General features: G+C 35.3%; 1 protein-coding gene across 1 annotated transcript in view; it reads right to left on the reverse strand.

The window, feature by feature from the left end:
• EP300 (EP300 lysine acetyltransferase) overlaps nt 1-17,712 on the reverse strand; it is a 76,284-nt gene that overhangs the window by 44,056 nt on the left and 14,516 nt on the right. Inside the window, exons 3-7 of the mRNA XM_083365757.1 lie at nt 11,817-11,993; nt 3,896-4,151; nt 2,731-2,844; nt 1,364-1,600; nt 746-839 (exon numbers count right to left, since the gene is read on the reverse strand). Of these exons, the coding sequence (XP_083221883.1) occupies nt 746-839; nt 1,364-1,600; nt 2,731-2,844; nt 3,896-4,151; nt 11,817-11,993 (878 nt within the window). The remainder of the gene's footprint in view (nt 1-745; nt 840-1,363; nt 1,601-2,730; nt 2,845-3,895; nt 4,152-11,816; nt 11,994-17,712) is intronic.

Genomic DNA, 17,712 nt, shown 5'->3' on the forward strand with positions numbered 1-17,712 from the left:
AGGAAATGTGGAAACCTAGAATTTCTAGATGTTATGATAATCTTTCACACAAGAAAATTCAAAACCAAGGAAATTTCAATATTTGTGTGAGTACAAGATTTTATTCCTGTCCCCTTTTCTTGAGGATAACATGCAGTTCTAATCCTTTGTAAAACACTAAGGAACTGCCTTGAATGAGGATTATAATTGGTCTTTTATAGCATTGCATTTCAAATGCACTACTTGGATGTTTTCCTTGATTTGGCATCATCCAAGACAGATCATGCTATATTTAGGAAAAAATTTTAACCAATTTAGAATATATAGCAGCTGTAGCTTTACCAGAAGAAGAAAAAAAATTCCTCCAATCCCAGTAATAGTAATATCCAGTCTGAATTACTACCTCACAGGGTAATGTAGTAATGGAAAATTCAGCTGGTACAAAATGCTATTCCCAGTCTTAGTGATTTTTACATGGCATGGGTAATTTAATAAATAGTGGATGCACTAATTAATGCATTTTCAAGCCCAGATTAGGATATTGGAATCAATCTGTAAAGTTTCTTTTTGGTGTTAAGTTACCTGAAAATCTTCTTTCAACTACAGCAGGGGTGTCAAACTTTTTCCCCACTGCCAGCAATGGGGTGGGTGTGGTTTTGCCATGACGCATCCGGCCCATGGGCCGGCAGTTTGACACCCCTGAACTACAGCAACTACCCATCTATGCTAATTTTATACATCATATGTTAAATGAAAGTAATCTTACTTTTGAGAATTTACAGCTGAATGCAACATTGAATCTGGTAGCAGATTCTGGGCTTGAACTCCAACTCCTCCATTCACTCCCATAGGATTAGCACCTATATAGGAAAAACAAAACAAAATCCAAACCTCCTCATTAAATTTTTACTGTGCTGTTTTACAAAAAGCAAAGCCTTAAAGTTTATTATAGTTTGTATTATACCTATACAATGTAAGATTCCACCCCATTCCTGATTAGCTTAATCCTATTCAAAGTTTGTTAACATTTGCATCATACAATTATCATTAGTAATTTCCCTTCACAACAAAATACAGTAGGACTCTTAAGGGAGACCTAGTAAATTGCTGAGACCTCAGGCACATCAAACAAAAATTACAGCCACACTTCTTCCAAAATGCTTCCCCTCCCCCTTTGTAGGTATATGTACTAATAATTAAGTTAAAAGAAAAGGTATCAAATTTAAGACTTTTTTCAATTTTTGTAATAATTTTTTGCCTTAAGATTTCTTTTGGCATTTCAGAGAGAAATGCTCATCCACAGGATAAAGACAGTGCTAAGCATATATAAATGGCAAACGTTTTATTGGATATGAGACATATATTTTGTCTTCTATGTACTTACTTGTGGGATTCATAGGGCGAAGCCCTTGTGGTGACTGTCCTTGCTGCTGGCTTTTCACTTGAGCCTGTGTCTGCGTTGGCATCTGATTTCCTTGATATGTCAGCCCCAAAGCTGCATAAGCCCTCTCAATAGAGCTGGGGTCAATCTGGTTAGTAGCATTTATATTGGGTGTTGTCTGCTGCCCTACTCCCACTGAACCAGAATTTCCAATTCCTACTGCAGCACCACCTAATAATGCTAGAAGCAATGAAAACACAAAGATGGAGAAGTGATTAAAGAAAAAACCAGCTGGACTGACATTAAACCAGATTAATCCAGATTTTTAAATAAACATCAAAAACCTGGGACCATATAGCATACCATATCAAAATCAAATAAGCCACATTATATTTTGGGCAGAAGCAGGACATCAACAAATTGTTGGGATAAATACTCTTCTAGTTCTTGATGAGAAACATAAATCTTTTGGATCAGACTCAAGCGGGAATTTTTTTCCTGATTTTATTATATTGATCAAATTACAGAATTAGAGACAAGCCTAGTCAAAAGAGCTTTCTAAGAAGCCCATTCATAGCAATGAAATGAGGAAATAGTAGTTATTGTAGCTGTTAAAGGCTTTTTCCCTCTCAAGGAATGCTATTTTGAAGCAAAAATGGAGCCCATCCAACAACATTAATATCTAAAGTGTTAAACTCCTCAGAATTAAGTTTTCATGAAATAATTTTATGCTCAGTTTATAAACTTCTTGCATTCGTAGTATTTTAAAATTATTATTACATACTCATTTTTTGCCAATTATTCAGTTTAATCAAGAGTTATGTAGAGGAGATGCAAGGAAAAATAGAAAAATAAATCTACAAATATAAGGAAAGCATGGTATATACCTTTCATCAATGAAGAAATATTGATTTACTAAAATGTCATTCCTGCAGGCACTGAGAAGCTAAATATGTTACTTTTTTAACATGGCCTAACATAACCTGGCATACTGATTGTTCTCAGCCAAGCAAAGTCTTATTAATTAAACTACTGCAACTGTTAACTGAGAAATTCAATTTAAGGGAATTTGGTTCCGAAAGCTTTTGTGGACTTTTCTATATGTTAGAACTTTTGCAAATGCAGGATAGCAAAGGCTGCAATAGATGAAAGTAAAGGAAGAAAATTAAAAAATGAGCAGGCATCTTTATTACATTATAAGTGCTTAGTGTCCTAGGAGGCAGCACACAAAATAATGCAATAAACAATACATCTTTTGATAAAAAAAACTATGAAATTACAATATATGTAAGGATAAGATTCTGATTTTGTTAATTGCCTAACAATGATATTATAACAACAAATATAATGGGTATCAGGGGACTTCTTACATTGTTGGTTTCTTTTATCCCCAGCATTTTTAAGAGGAAGACACACAGGACAATCATGCCGGGTACAATTCTTCCAGTGAGATATGATTTGTCGTGAAGATGCACAATGAGCCACTAAAAGAAAGTTAAAAAAAAAATTTGTTTACAAACCTGAATATTTTTTGAACTATCTATACAAACTGAAATCTGCTGTTGATTCCAAGAACTAAAACAGTTGTACAATATATATTTTCAACTTTTAAAACATGTAAGCTCCTAGAACTAGAAAGCCTAACCCTGTTGTGACCATTAAATTATTAATAATGAAATACCTTGCGGATTCATTTCAGCCAAGCACAGGTTATAGTTTCTGGACATATTGTAATAAATCATTTAGACCGCTCTTTTTTCTTGCATAGTAGAAACCAAGATGCTTACTAAACTTTCCGTGCATTTATAACTCTGATCTCAAGAGGTACTGTAGCTCAGTGGCTTAAAAATGCTGGATTTGTCAGGTGGAAAAGGTCATCTCTCTCTTTACTCCAGCAGTTTGAGCCCTAGCACCATGCAATGTAGTGGGCTCTTGTCACTTGCCTCAGCTTCTGTCAACCTAGCTGTTCAAAATTACACAAAATACAAGTACCATTACGATGGGAAGCTAATGGTGCTTCGTGAGGTAGCAAGAAACCAACTGCCACTGGACCTGCCAGAATGTGAGGAAAAATCAAGCGGAGAAAAGCTCCAGATGATGCTTGCACAGAACACTGTTAGATGCTGTGGGTGGAGCTAATCCCCCTCCTGTGATGCACCCTGGATAGTGCGCAGGTGTGAACTAAACAAACTAGCAATCTTAAGACAGCCAAACTATTATGTAGTAACATTGTAGATTCCCTGGCATGTACAAACACCATGTGCTAAATAAATCAATAAATCTGATCTCAAATTCATCATTCTATTAAATACTGGAACTACAAACCATTTTTCATTTCAGCAGTATAATATTGCCTGAGCAAAAGCAAGTAGTTTTATTGTTGCTTATGTTAAACAACTGGAAGTTTAACATAAACTCTTGCTGACTTCAAACATAATCATCCGAAGTACTAACATCGGATTCAGATCTAATTTCCGCTACTCTGCTGTATAGAAGATGACCACAAGTATATAGGCAATCAAATATTGTACTTACCCTGACAAGATTTTCCAGCCTGGCAATGTGTCATGTGGTTGAGGACATTCTTCATGGTTCGACAGTGAGGGAGGTTACACTGTCGTACTTCTCCATTTGCTTGCTCCCTCCGCTGACATTTGTGAGCATGCAAGAGGAGAACAAGTTGCTGCTGTATAAGCTTGCGTTTTTCTGGATCTGCTGTAGGTGCTCCTGATCCCATAGCAGTTGATACCATACTAGCCTGCTGAACTGAAGCAGTCTGCTGCTGCTGACACTATCAAAAAGAGACAAAGCATTCTCTGAATTCAACAAAAATTAGAAAAGTGATTTTTTAAGCCTTAACCTGAAGGAAATACAACTATTATTTTGAATACAAACCAGAAAGAAGTTAACTTTCTCAAGAGGTTGGTTCTACAAGATGAAAACTGCTATTTTGTTTTGAATTCCCCACTACATATAATCTCATAAAGCTCACACTCGAATTATCACCCCAAAACAGTATTTCATATGAAATGATTTCATTACTAGAGTAATCTCATTATTAGTATTAGTTGTAGTCTTTGATAACCAACATAGAACTGTATCATCCCTTCATATAGAGTAACACAAATACATAAAGTGTAGAAGAAATAAGTTCATGGACTTCTATCACTGTCATATATTGAATTATAGAATCACTGAAAATAGATAAATGAAAGTGGGTCTTTTCAGCATAAAACCTCCACTGAGATACCAGATATGCAACTGACTATAGTAAATAGTAGTTCAGCGCTAGCCTGTATAATTTTTGTGTGACATTTATTACCAATCTTAAGGATCTCCAGGCTCCCTTAAGCACAGATCAGTAAGAAATAATGACATTTTGCCTTGTGTTCAGAACATAAATAGGGGGATTCTTTCAAAGTTCATCCTGAACTATCTGAAGTATACAAAATAAACCACAGGAGTAAAAAGTGGTCATCCTGTAATACCAACTCTTGAAATCACTACGCATGACTCCTTCAAACATTACAATCACAGTGGAGTTTTCATACGAGATAAACTGTTAAAAGCTGTGGAAAACCAAAAAAGCTTGAAGGCGAAATGCAGCTATATAACCAATAGTTTAGTCTTAAAAAGAGAGGAGGGGTGAGACAGAAACTCAGGATTGCCCCATCTTGATTCTCTTTGATTAAGAGGGAGAGAAAAAAGATTATGTTATTACACCTATAACAATACAGATCCAGTAGCTATTATGGACTCTGTTTCTCACTGAACTATCTCAAAGAGCTGACATAAATACATGGAACAATTTTATAAACTATACTTACATCATTTAATGTAATGTAATTCTATTGCTTTTGTCTTGCCTTCATCTCCAATATTGTGAGTTATTCTAAAAAAATCTTTTAGTTGAAATCTGTTTGGTTAGTCAAATAGATAAATATGTTGGCTGCACTTTAGGAAACGAAGTCAAGTGGCCTTTCCTTTTAAGTTGAATTGGTAACTTATTGAAATCAAAGCAACATATTTTCCCTCCCCCCCCCAAGATATTAACTTTGACGCCTGTTCAGAGTTATCTGAAAAGAAAAGAACCCTAAACAATCTCTCAAGACAAAAGAAAAAAAATATAGACATGTATGCTACACTACCCTTTGCTTCCTTCCCTGACAATCAAGCTTGCCCACCCTTATCAAAATCAATTGTGGATTACCCTTGGCCTTGTATATATTTTTATCTCATTAGCCAGTAATGAGGCTGGCTAAGGAATTCTGGGAGTTGGAGGCCACATTTGAAAGCTGCCACGGCTAAGAACATTGCTCTAAAAAACAAAAGGCATAATTACTCTGTACATCAGATGTGTCAAACTCGCAACGTCGCACAACGTATCAGAGCTTTTTCACCATTGCCGGCAATGGGATGGGTGTGGTTTCCCAATGACGTGTCCAGCCCGTGGGCTGGGAGTTTGACACCCCTGCTGTACATAAACCATCTACATATACTCTATAAGTAAAATTAATGAGTTCAATGACCCTTACTCCCAGATAAGTATAATATCTGCTGATCTAATAGGGAGGAATCTATTTATCTCAAGTTACTTAATGTAAGTTATTATTTTTTTAGGTATATGAAGAACCTGCCAATATATGTTCAGTCAATAAAGGGTGAAATTGTTCAAATCAGGGTGAGGGAAATGCTACTGCTTTCTAAGAAAGATCAAGCTTGTTTGTTTCTTTGTCCAGCCTCACACTACGTAGATAAGTGGTAAACTGATTATACAGTGTTCATTCAGCTTAATAAAAGTTATTTAGAACACTGCTTATACCTGTTTTTAATCTTTTGAGAGAACATAACTGTTTAGAATATATGATTACTATATTTGATTTTAAAGTTTTATAACTATATTGGTGTTATTATAAAACCACTCCAGTACTTTATTTCAACCTTAACCTTAGATCTTATTAAGAAGAAACATGATCACTGTTACTTTTCAAATATAGCTTCCTACCTTATATCTTATCATTAATATAAAGAAACAAAATCCTATCATATGTGCAAAAGCTGTAATGCAAAAATGTTCCATTTCCTCTCCAGATCATATCAATTCAACTATTTTGGGGAATTCTAGCAGACTGCTAAAAGTTACTCTTCCAAACTAGATATAGGCTAATCAACTTCTAAATAACATTTCTCTGCAATTGGGAAAAACTCTATATAATTTATACATTTAAAATAGACAAGACAAAACTTATTTCTCCTCTAGCAAGAAAACTATCTTGTAAAAGCAATGGACAACAATTTTCTGCCCTTTCTGGAGACAGCAACAGCATTTCCAGAACTCTGAACTAAAACGCTAAAAATTTATTTAATGAACGAACACATCCCTGCTACACTATTACCTTGCCAATAACTACAACAAAAATCTGAGGAGAAAAGGTTCAATCCATGCCTAACTGCACAGTGTACAGGGAGCTGAACTCCAGAGAAACATATTTTAGCTCCTGAATGTTCCAAAGGAGAACAACATATAGGTGACATATGATTTACAGAAATCTTGATAAAGAACATACTATTTCTGCCCTTATTTGATTTCTGACCATGAAGATAAATCAAATTCTATCTGTGACAAATTTTGTCCATATTTTCTACAATTATTTTGGATTATTTCAGTGTACAAAAAAGAGATACAAGCAGTCCGTGACATACAACCACAATTGAGCCCAAAATTTCCATTAAGCCAGACAAATGTTAAGTGAGTTTTGTCCCATTTTACAACTTTTTGCCACAATTAAGTGAATCATTGCAGTTGATAAGTTAGTAACATGGTTAAGTGAATCTGGCTTCCCCATTGACTTTGCTTGTCAGAGGGTGACAAAAGGGGATCACATGACTCCAGGATACTGCAACCATCATAAATATATTCCAGTTGAAAAGTGTCCAAATTCTGATCACAAGAATGCTGCATAGGTCGTGTGAAAAACGGTCATAAGTCACTGTTGTAACTTCTAATGGCCACTAAATGAATGGTATATATACCCTAAGATCTATTGACTGTTCATTTTGTGTTCATGTTTCCTTCTGAGGTAAGCAGAAAATATTTTCAGGTAAAATTGTAAACTACCTAGAGCTTTCAGGATTGGATAGCATACAAATTAAATGAACAGAAACAATAAAAGGAAAGTACAACCACAATTAAGGGGGGGGAAACATTACGTTTCCAGATAGAGTACAGCAGGAACAGACAAGTACACAAGCAACTTGAGTAGTTCTGTGTTCTGAGTGATTGTGTACCCAATTATGAAATATAAAAAAGTAAATCACTATACCAAGGGTTATAAAGGTGCTGATTTCCCTATATTGGTGATGAAATAGCTATTCCTATTACATAAATGGAGATTGAAGAAAGAATAAAAAGTGGAGCATTTCCAAGAAGTAAAGTTACTGAAAGACCAAACAAGAGTTTATAAGTTGAATTCAATTAACATTTTCCCTCTAACTCATCAATGTGTTTTTGCCTGGCCTGTAATGGGAACAAGAAATAATCCTCAACTGGTAGGACATTAAAAAACAGAAATATAGAAAGAAATCTGTGATTGTGATTTGTAAAACAACCTGGCTATTATGCAGCAAGCAGAACCATGTAGCACCTCCTGAAGTAAAAAGAGGATTGGCAAAGCAAGTGGCCACACTTGAGATAAGAAAGGAAGAACACTTATCAGATTATACAAATGAGATATTAGCACAGACATGTCAAACACAAGGCCCGGGGGCCGGATCCGGCCCGTGAAGTGGTTTCATGCGGCCCACGAAGCCATCCTGGAAACAGTGAGGGAACGGCCCCCACTGCCTTGGCCCTGGCCCAGAGACCCTCCTCCTGCCAGAGACCCTCAGATCTGTCCCACTCCTGCCCAGGCCCCCATAGGCACCCTTGATGCGAACGATGTAGAACTGGCCACGCCCACCCAGTAGGCCATATGTGCTCTAGCCACGCCCACCCAGTAGGCCACGCCCACCCAGGCCACACCCACCCGGCCCCTTGAGGGCAACCGCAATGCTGATGCGGCCCTCAATGAAATTGAGTTTGACACCCCTGTATTAGCAGAAAAACTGATAGAAGAGGTAAGTTTCCATAAGGAAAGTGGTCAAACAAAAGAGCAAGTTCACTGGATGAAATAAAAATTTTGACATTAGATATCTATACACTAATGTTCAGAGTATGGGAAATAAACAAGATGAGTATGAACTTTCAGAACCAAAAGCAAGTATGGCTTAATTAATAGACATACTGGAATACTGGCAAACTGAGAACTCAGACAGGAATACTGCAACTGAAGGATAAAGTTTGTTCAAAAGATTCAGAAACTATGGAGAGAGGGAGGAGTTACATTGTAAGTATAATTACTCCGAATGATCTCAGTGTAGAGAGAATCTGGATTAAAATAAGTGAAGGAACAAATAAAGATTTGAATGTTTGCCCAATCAAAGAAAAGATGAACAAAGTGTAGATCTTTTAAAAAAAACTAGAAGACATTAATTATCCTAATCCTGTTTGAAGTAACTGAAGATACTTCAGTTACCTCCCCCAAAAGCAATACAATTACACAACAATTTTGCACAGTGGCCTCCATCTTTTGGAACATCATTCCTACTTAGATGAGATTGGCCCTGAACTAACTGGCATTCCAGAATGACCTGAAAACATAGTTTTGCTGTCTGGCCAGGGGATCCAATAACATGGGCATGAATGGAGCCTGCAAAGTGGCTGTATTGCTAGGGAAATCACGTTGTACTTCCTTGCAAATTATGCTTTTTATTGTTTTATTTTGTTGCGTTGTGTTTTTTAAATTTTGTACATTGCCTGGGTGAGATGGCTGGTTATATAAATTTACCAAATAAAAATATCTGGGAAGACGCATATTGTAGTGCAATTGTTTTCAATAACATTTTAGATTGGTTAGATAATTTTAAAAACTCAGGCATCGGTTGACGTTTTAGTTTGAATCCTGCACTGAGTGGGATTTGACTTGATGGTTTAAATTCTTTAATTCAAGATTATCAAAGGGAACTGCATAAAATCTTCTGGGTCCTCCAATTTACTATCCCCCAACAATTTCTAAAGATAAGCATTGAATAGTGATTTTTAAAAATATCATTAATTTAACAATTTTTATACAAGATGTGTAGGCCATTCTTCTTAATCAGCATGATGCGAGGTAGCATGCAACCTAGACAAGATGAACACCAAGAAACATTCAAGTTCATAGAACAATCCATTCAGATATTCATAGCATTGAATATCTGAGTAAAGCAAGACAGCAATAATTTTACATAGTTCAAATAAACTGTGTTGGCCATTGAGTCAGTTTTCGACTGAGATGACTACATGCAGTTTTCTTAACAAGATGTTTTTGGAAGTGGTTTGCCATTCAGAGTCTCCTGGTTTCAAGCATGGCAGCTTAACTGCTACACCAAATCCTCTCCAATATAAAAATAATTACTTGACAAAAATATCATGGAATTTGAAATAAAGAAGTGCAACTGCAGGCACTGTACAGGTGGTATCACTAGTCTTTTTCCATTTTCAAACAATTCAACATGTAACTAATTTAGGTTACTCATATTTATGAAATATAAGCACTAAGTGGATCAATGTAAGTTGAAACTTAAAATTTTAGAAAGGAAAGATCCTTACTAAAGATATTTGCAAGTGTTCTGAAACAGACATCAGGATATTTGTGGACAGAATGCAGCTGTTCAGATCCAAAGTGGGAAAAATGCTTGGGATCTGGTGGGAATGCTCTCTGTGCCTCCTTAAAGAAGTCATGCCTTTTTTTTTTGCATAGAGGGATAACTGCTGCAAGCCTAGTCTAAATAGAAAGTAAATTCACCAGGAGAGGGGAACGGCTATAAAATCCCTTCCTTTCAGACCACCTTCTACTTACCCAAGTAGAATGAACGAATCAGTGCATGAGTGAGTGAGCGAATGAATGAATGAAATGCAATGCAATGTGTGTTATCCATAAATACAAGACAAATCCATGGTTGTTATGGCAAACCCAAAGCCCCAAGCAGCTCCAAATCCCTGCATGGGCATTCTGGGATGCCTCAACACCAAATCTGCAACGAAGCTTTGATAAATGTATCAAGCCAGCACAAATACATTACAGTAACAAAAAGACAAATTAAAAAATTAAAATAAACATTTATTTATTAAATTTATATGCCACTCAACCCCCAGGGATTCTTAAGATATTGAAAGAGAGATGGTGGCAATGAGATTCTCTGGGAAGGACATTCTGTAGAAAAAGTATACAACTTTCTTCTTTGATTCAGCTTACTTCAAAAGATAAAACTATTTGAAAGATTTCTGTAGGTGACTTCAGACTTATTATTCTGGAGAGAGATTCTGTGCATGAGTACCTGATTTTATTTGGAGCTATAAATGTCCAACTGATACAGGTAGTCTTTACCTGTATATTTACCTAACACATTGTTCTTATGGTTGTTATCACTTTTTCCCTTTCTCCCAGGTTACTCTATTGCTGCTATCACATTCTTCAAACTTCCCAATAATTTACTGCCTCAGTTTTATTCCAAAAATACCATATATATTATTTTATTTCTCCAACTATAAAGCTTTCCCCCATTCAGTTTTTCTAGCGAAGGTTATGCAGTTCTTTTTCAGTATCTGCTATCCTCGAAAAGTTCCTATTCTTTATATTTAAAGAATGGCCATCACTCTACTCTATAAACATCCCCTTGCAAAGTATAACACCATCTCCATAGCCAGTTTCAGTTAACATTGAAACCTATGGCAACTGGTATGCATGCACATTAATCCTGCATCTTTTCTACTTGAAAATACAGAAGAGATGAAAAATGTTATATTGTTCTACAACAATTGTGTACATTTTTAAACTAATTTTCAGCATAATAATCTAAGAAATAGTAACCATAGTTTTAGTAATATAAAGTTTTTTACATCATTTATATATTCCTAAATCATTACCACATTAATTGTATGGCCATTACTTCAGAACACATTACAGACTGTTTTTCTTCTTTGACCTTCCAGAATGTCAACCAGAAAAAGAAAACTAACTCTATACTTTAAATCAGAATAGAGGACTTGTGACTTTCAATGATGCTGAATGATATCTTTCAGCAGCCCCACCTGTGATTCAATGGTGCAATAAAATCTTATGACAAAACTATGGCAAATGATAGAGAGATCAGAGAAAAAATTGTTCAGAAGAAATTATATTTCAGTTCCTTCTTGTAGGTCCAGTAACTTATTTCTAGTTAGACTCCAAGGATAATTTAGTCCCCCACTCCAACTTTTCCCACCATAGTTTCAGAGACAATTAAGCGATGAAACAGTATGCAAACCATTAACATAGAAATACTGCAGTATTCCGAATTAGTTGTAGAAGAATTTTCTACTAAAATCGCTACTTACCATGTTAGGCATCACAGGAGCAGGCACTGGTTTCTTGTCCATTGGAAACTGTGGCAAACTGTTAGGTAATACCGGCTTACTTTGCATCTGGGGACCAAGTCCACTGGCTCCAATTGGCTGCCCAGTGTTTTGGCTATATGAAGGAACATAAGGACTGGGGTTGTTCATCATTCCCATCTAAAAATTAAATAAAAAGTCATAGATCAGTTAAGGATTTTTAATTTTGACTTTCATATCATGGAATATAAAGTAAGCAATGAATATTTTGATGTCACAAACTATCCTGATGTAGTGTAATATACTTGGAATAGCCCTATCTCTATCTCCTTCCCAATCTTTCATGAATGCTATTCTAATAATGAATTCTTTAAAAAAAACCAAGGCAAAATCATTCATTACTATTAATGGTAATTTCTAGTTCATTCTTACATGTTTTTCCTAGATAATTACTTATTAAATATAATTTTAATTGGTACTATTCACATTGAAATTAAAGAGTTCATAACTAAACTCTTGCAGTGTTTGCAATTATCAATTAACAGTGATTAGCAAGTTTATATTATAATCTCTTAAGTGAATATACATAGAGATAATCTGGTATAGCGACCAAGTCATCAAACTAGAAACCAGAAGATAGTGAGTTGTAATTCCATCTTAGTACCAAAGACAGCTACCGGGCCTTGGGTCAGTCACTTCTCTCAGCCCTAGTAAAAAAGGAACTCACCAACCACTGTCAAGAAAACTGAAGGGAGCAATCACCAGAAAAAAATGACTTAAAGCCAGTTTTTAAACAGACTGCGTGGAGTCACTTTGGATAGCAAGATAGGTGGCTTATAAATTAAACGATTAATTTATACTTTCTAGTTCCTACAATTTAAGAAATATGTAAACTTTAGGTGACAGCTAACACCTTGGACTTGGAAGCAAATCAACAGCCAATGCAGCTCCCCACAGGAGAGATGGCAAATGTGCACAGGTGCATTGACTGTTGATTTTCTTCCAGGTGTCAACTCTACAATGAACTTGGCTGCAGCCATTTTCTTCGTTCTAAGTTGCCACAAGATTGGGAGGGAGATGGAGGATTTCTACTAGTCTAAACATTTTCACTGTCCCGTGGGAACCAAGGTCATTTCTGTCAGTTAAAATAGGGGCTGGAGCATTTAGTTAGAAAGCCCGTGAAATTCTTCATTTGGGGAATGTGGCTAATTGCATAGCATTGGGGTGGGAAGTTCAACTTTGCAATATTTTTGTTTTCTGAAGGGAACTTCAGACTTGGTTTCACTTTTGACCGTTCTGATACTATGTAACCAACAAACATATTCTTGGAGGAAATCTCAAGCCTCACAGTTCTGATTTATTTGGCCTTGTCTATCGGAAACTTGACACCAGGTCTAAGTCCTGTATGGCTTGGCACCAGATTATTTGAAGGATATCGTCTCCCACTCACATCTACAGGACCTACCAGAGAGAGGAGGCAAGGAATGCTGTGGGTCCCCTCTCCTAAAGAGTACATCTAGTGGGACCAAGAAGGTTTTTCTCTGTGGTAACTCCCTCCCTGTGGAACATCGTCCCCACAGAAATAAGACACCCCCCATCTTTTGCAAGGGCCTGAAGACTTGGTTTTGTCAAGAGGTCTGAGGAACCCAGAGTGGAATGGAGCTCATCAAGTGGCTTATTTGACTGATTGTTGTCACCACAGGGGTGGGGTATAACTTTTTATTGTTTTTATATGAGATTTTTATCTTTGTAAGCTGTCCAGAGTCACTGAAAGTAAGTTGGGTGACCATATAAATTTTATTAAATAAATAAATAAGATAAATATTATTTGATAATAGATGGGGCTAAAATAGCTGTGTTCACTACCAGAGCAAGTAGACAATTTCATGAATAAATGGGAAAAGAGATTGTCAAGTTAACTTTCACTACAACTTTTGGCATCATATTCAATCCTGCCATTCACTTTCAGAAGAAGGGTGAACAGCTGCAGCAGAGTAGCAAGATGAGCAACAGGAAAGCCCAATATAAAAATGGAACATAATGCACAATCCTTTAGATCTTATCCCTATTTGCCCAAATATTTTACAGACCAAATTATTATCTGTAAAACATACTTCACAGTTTCTAGTGTGATAGATTAAGGAGCTCTTTAGTATTTCTTTATTCTTGATATTATAGAGCTAGGTTGCTTTACAGATGCAATAAAAAGATTACAAGGAATAATCACCTCACCACATGAAAGAGGGCAGGTGCAGCAACAGATGCTATTGAGTGGCAAGGATAATTGCCCTGTTACAACAGAAATTAATTATACCCCAAATCCCCTAAAATAAAGCAGTCTTGTTATCCAATATTTCATCATAAATTATGAAAAAGTTCTGCATAATACATAATTTGCAAATTTACTTTTGAGATTGCAGAACATTTTGTTTAAGATTTCTAGAAACAGAGCATTCCTGCAGTTGTATAGTAGTACATTTTGCAGGGTACTGAGATCACTCCCAAATAACAGTGTAAATTCAGGAGTGACTTACAAACCCACTACCTCAGAACAGTTGGGACCTAGAAGTTTGTTGGAAGTAAAATATACAACTGTAATAACAACAAGGGCATGACCACCATTGGTGAAAAGTTTTAAATTCAGTTCAAGCGACAAACAATAAAGTAGAATTCAATGTTTTAGAAGGCAGCCAATTTAAATTGTTACATGTTCTTAAAACATGGAAATGTAAACAATTAGTGAATTGTGGACTCCTCTATTTTTTAATATTACATCCACATGAAAACAAAATTTATATAAAATCTTACTTCGCCATACCAATGTAATCAAACTGAAAACAAGTATTCCCAGACAGCAAAAAGACAGTACACTGTGCACAAATGCACTTTTATGAACACTTAAGCATGCACATATTATTGCTTGATTATAAGATTAATCATAATTGCTTCCCCTTTGTGAAGATCAAATTATACGTTTGGTTCACAATTGTAAACACATTTGTTCAGGCTTAACTGCACGTTAATATACCATGTTAATAAGTCTTTTGCTATTACTTCCAAGACCACTTGGAAGTCAGTTAGTCAAAAATAGAGCAGCCTGAATAGTATCTTGCCAGGGGGAGCTCATACACCTGTATTATGGACACTGCGCTAACTTCCTAGTACTATTTAAAATGCTAGTGTTAACCTACAAAGCTCTTTATGACTTGGTATTCAGGACTGCATTCACCTACTAGAATTGGTCCAACATATTCAATCTTGCTGGGGAAAAGCAGTTAATGGTTTCCTACTTTAACTGGTGTAGGAGGCTGAGGGTATGGTTGGAATGGTTTTCTGCTGAACTTTAGTTCCAATTTTGTCTGCCTTCTGAAAGCAACTGAAAATATTTTTCAACTTCTCAGTCTATTGTGCACCCTTAAGATTCCTTGGAAATCTCCCACATAAGCACTAATTTGTTCAGCCCGCTTGACTACCATCAGCTGTGACAATTATGTTTTACTTTTAAAAATATGTGCAAGGCTTTATACTTTTCAACCTAAGAAAAAAGTTCTACTTGACACAACTCAATAAAAGCATGAGTTGGAAGTTATGTGTACTGTTTAAATAATGTATGAAACACAGGAGGCTCACACATTCCAAGTCCAAAAACTATCCAATACTTATTACTGTCTGTAATCTACCTGTGGTGCTATAAATCATACTACTGATTTCCATTGCCTATTTTATTATTTTGAAAATGCCTCTGAGCTAGGCTGAAAATGGCATGCAGCTGAGGAGAGCTGTTTTGAATCATGTTCAGCCATCTCAAAAACCAAAGAATGCATGAAATAAGTTAGAGATAGTGAATTAATGAAGTAGCAGGAAGAATCCAAAAACAGTTTAAAAAGTTTCAAGGAACAACTTGACATCATTTTGTGATTTTGTGTTTCTCCCTCTGTATGCACATATCTGCAGTTTTCTGTGCACCACATATCTATACTTTTTCTGTATTTGTCTTTTGTGCAACTGTTATTTTATTGTATTGGAACCAAGTAAATGTACAGTACTGGCATTTGGAACTCACTCTGCCCCCATGTTTTATACAGTTCTTTGGGCAAATTTTGTTTGCTTTATCGCTTTGTTCTGTAACCTGCTGGTCCCTCAGGACTCTTCAGAATTACTATTTCATTCAAATTCAGTAACATCCACAAAAACTCAAATGTTTAATTTTTCAGAGAATGACAACTTACTAAATGTAATAATAAAGTACAGGCTGAATCTAAAAAATACAATTAATGATTTAAGAAACATTAATTTTTTACGTATAACTTCATAAGGCGTTTACATTAGTTTTAAAATTCCAAAGTTTTATTTTATTGAAAGTTTGCCTTCATTAGCCATCTTAGAATCAGGATATTCAACATCTATTATAAATTATTACATCTTCGGTTCTATTTAGATTAGAAACTGTACATAAATTGACTGCTACGGTAGGAAGACATGATATGCAGTAGTATACCAATTCCAATTTGTATTTTATGATTCTGTTAAATTAGTACAAGTAATCGTAACTTGAAAATAGGCAATCTTTTTTTACAGGAGGATCCGCACATGGTATACAGTAGGTAAATCTTATATCAATGTACAAATTTAAGTTATAAGCATAACTTAAGCATATAAGTTATTGAAGAACAATGTATTTGATTCAAACTGCCAATATATTCTGTATCACATCTAAGTGCCTCTAGTTTCAATGCACACATTACAAAATAGTCAATAGAAACTGTTTATAAACTGTTTTATAATATGCTACATTAGATATACAAGCATGCAAACACAGATCACTTTGACAGCTGTGTAAGTTTTAGAGATTTAAAATGAAGATTAATTCAATATGTGTTAATTTACTGAGTTTATAGGCTACTCCAATCAAAATATTCTTTTACTTTTGTAAAAGTTTTATTGGTTCATAAATTTTTTAGAAAAGAATATACAATTAATAAAAATTAATTTTTATATTTCCATAATTAGTATATTGATATTTCCTTGATCTTCTCTTCACCCAGTAGTATTCTCCTTCTACATTAAATATAATTTCTAATATTTGATATTTTCCATATTTAAATGATTAAATAAAAACATTTTCTTCTATATACCAACAAAGTAGCATCCATATGTAGCTTTTTTATCAGCTTGTTTTTCGTAAGTCATCTTATTGATTCACCATGTATCTTATTTTCATAAATCTTGTTTAACCTCAATTTCTCCATAATATTCAAACAATTCTTGTCAATCATATTTTCCCAGTATTTAACAACTATTCAAATTTTCCATTTAAATATATCATCCCAATATTTTCATATTTCATATATTATAAAGATACTATACTACTTATCTATCATAACACCTATCCATCAAAATATTCTAAGTGGCATACAATTCCCCAAACTATGGGTTAAAATAAAAATAAAATAACCAAAGATTAAAATCGACTTCATATATTATATAAAACATCAATTTATATTGGAAATCAATAATCCTCAAACACAATTAAAAATAATTACTTATCCAGAGAGACATAGTAAACCTGTGTCTAATGCTTAGCCATCTTTACTGACATTCTGAAGATCAGGAGGAAGGGGCTTATCTGAATGGGTGGGGTACAGCATTCCACAGGATGGAGACAAAAAACTGAAAAGATGTTTCCAAGGCCCCTTTAGCTGGCACTCTCCGATCAAGAGAATACATAAAGAATCCACCTTACTAGATCTTACCAAGTAGCAAGATGTTTTTGAGAGGAGGCAAATCCAACGGACTAGTAATCAGTATCCTGATTCGCACCTGGAAGCCAACAGCATCTAAAAGCAGCACTTCACGAAGTGTTATATGGGCATCTCAAGGTGTACCTATAACCTCTTGA

This window comes from Vipera ursinii (genome assembly GCF_947247035.1).
Source record: "Vipera ursinii genome assembly, chromosome: 6".
Taxonomy (NCBI): Eukaryota; Metazoa; Chordata; class Lepidosauria; order Squamata; family Viperidae; genus Vipera; species Vipera ursinii.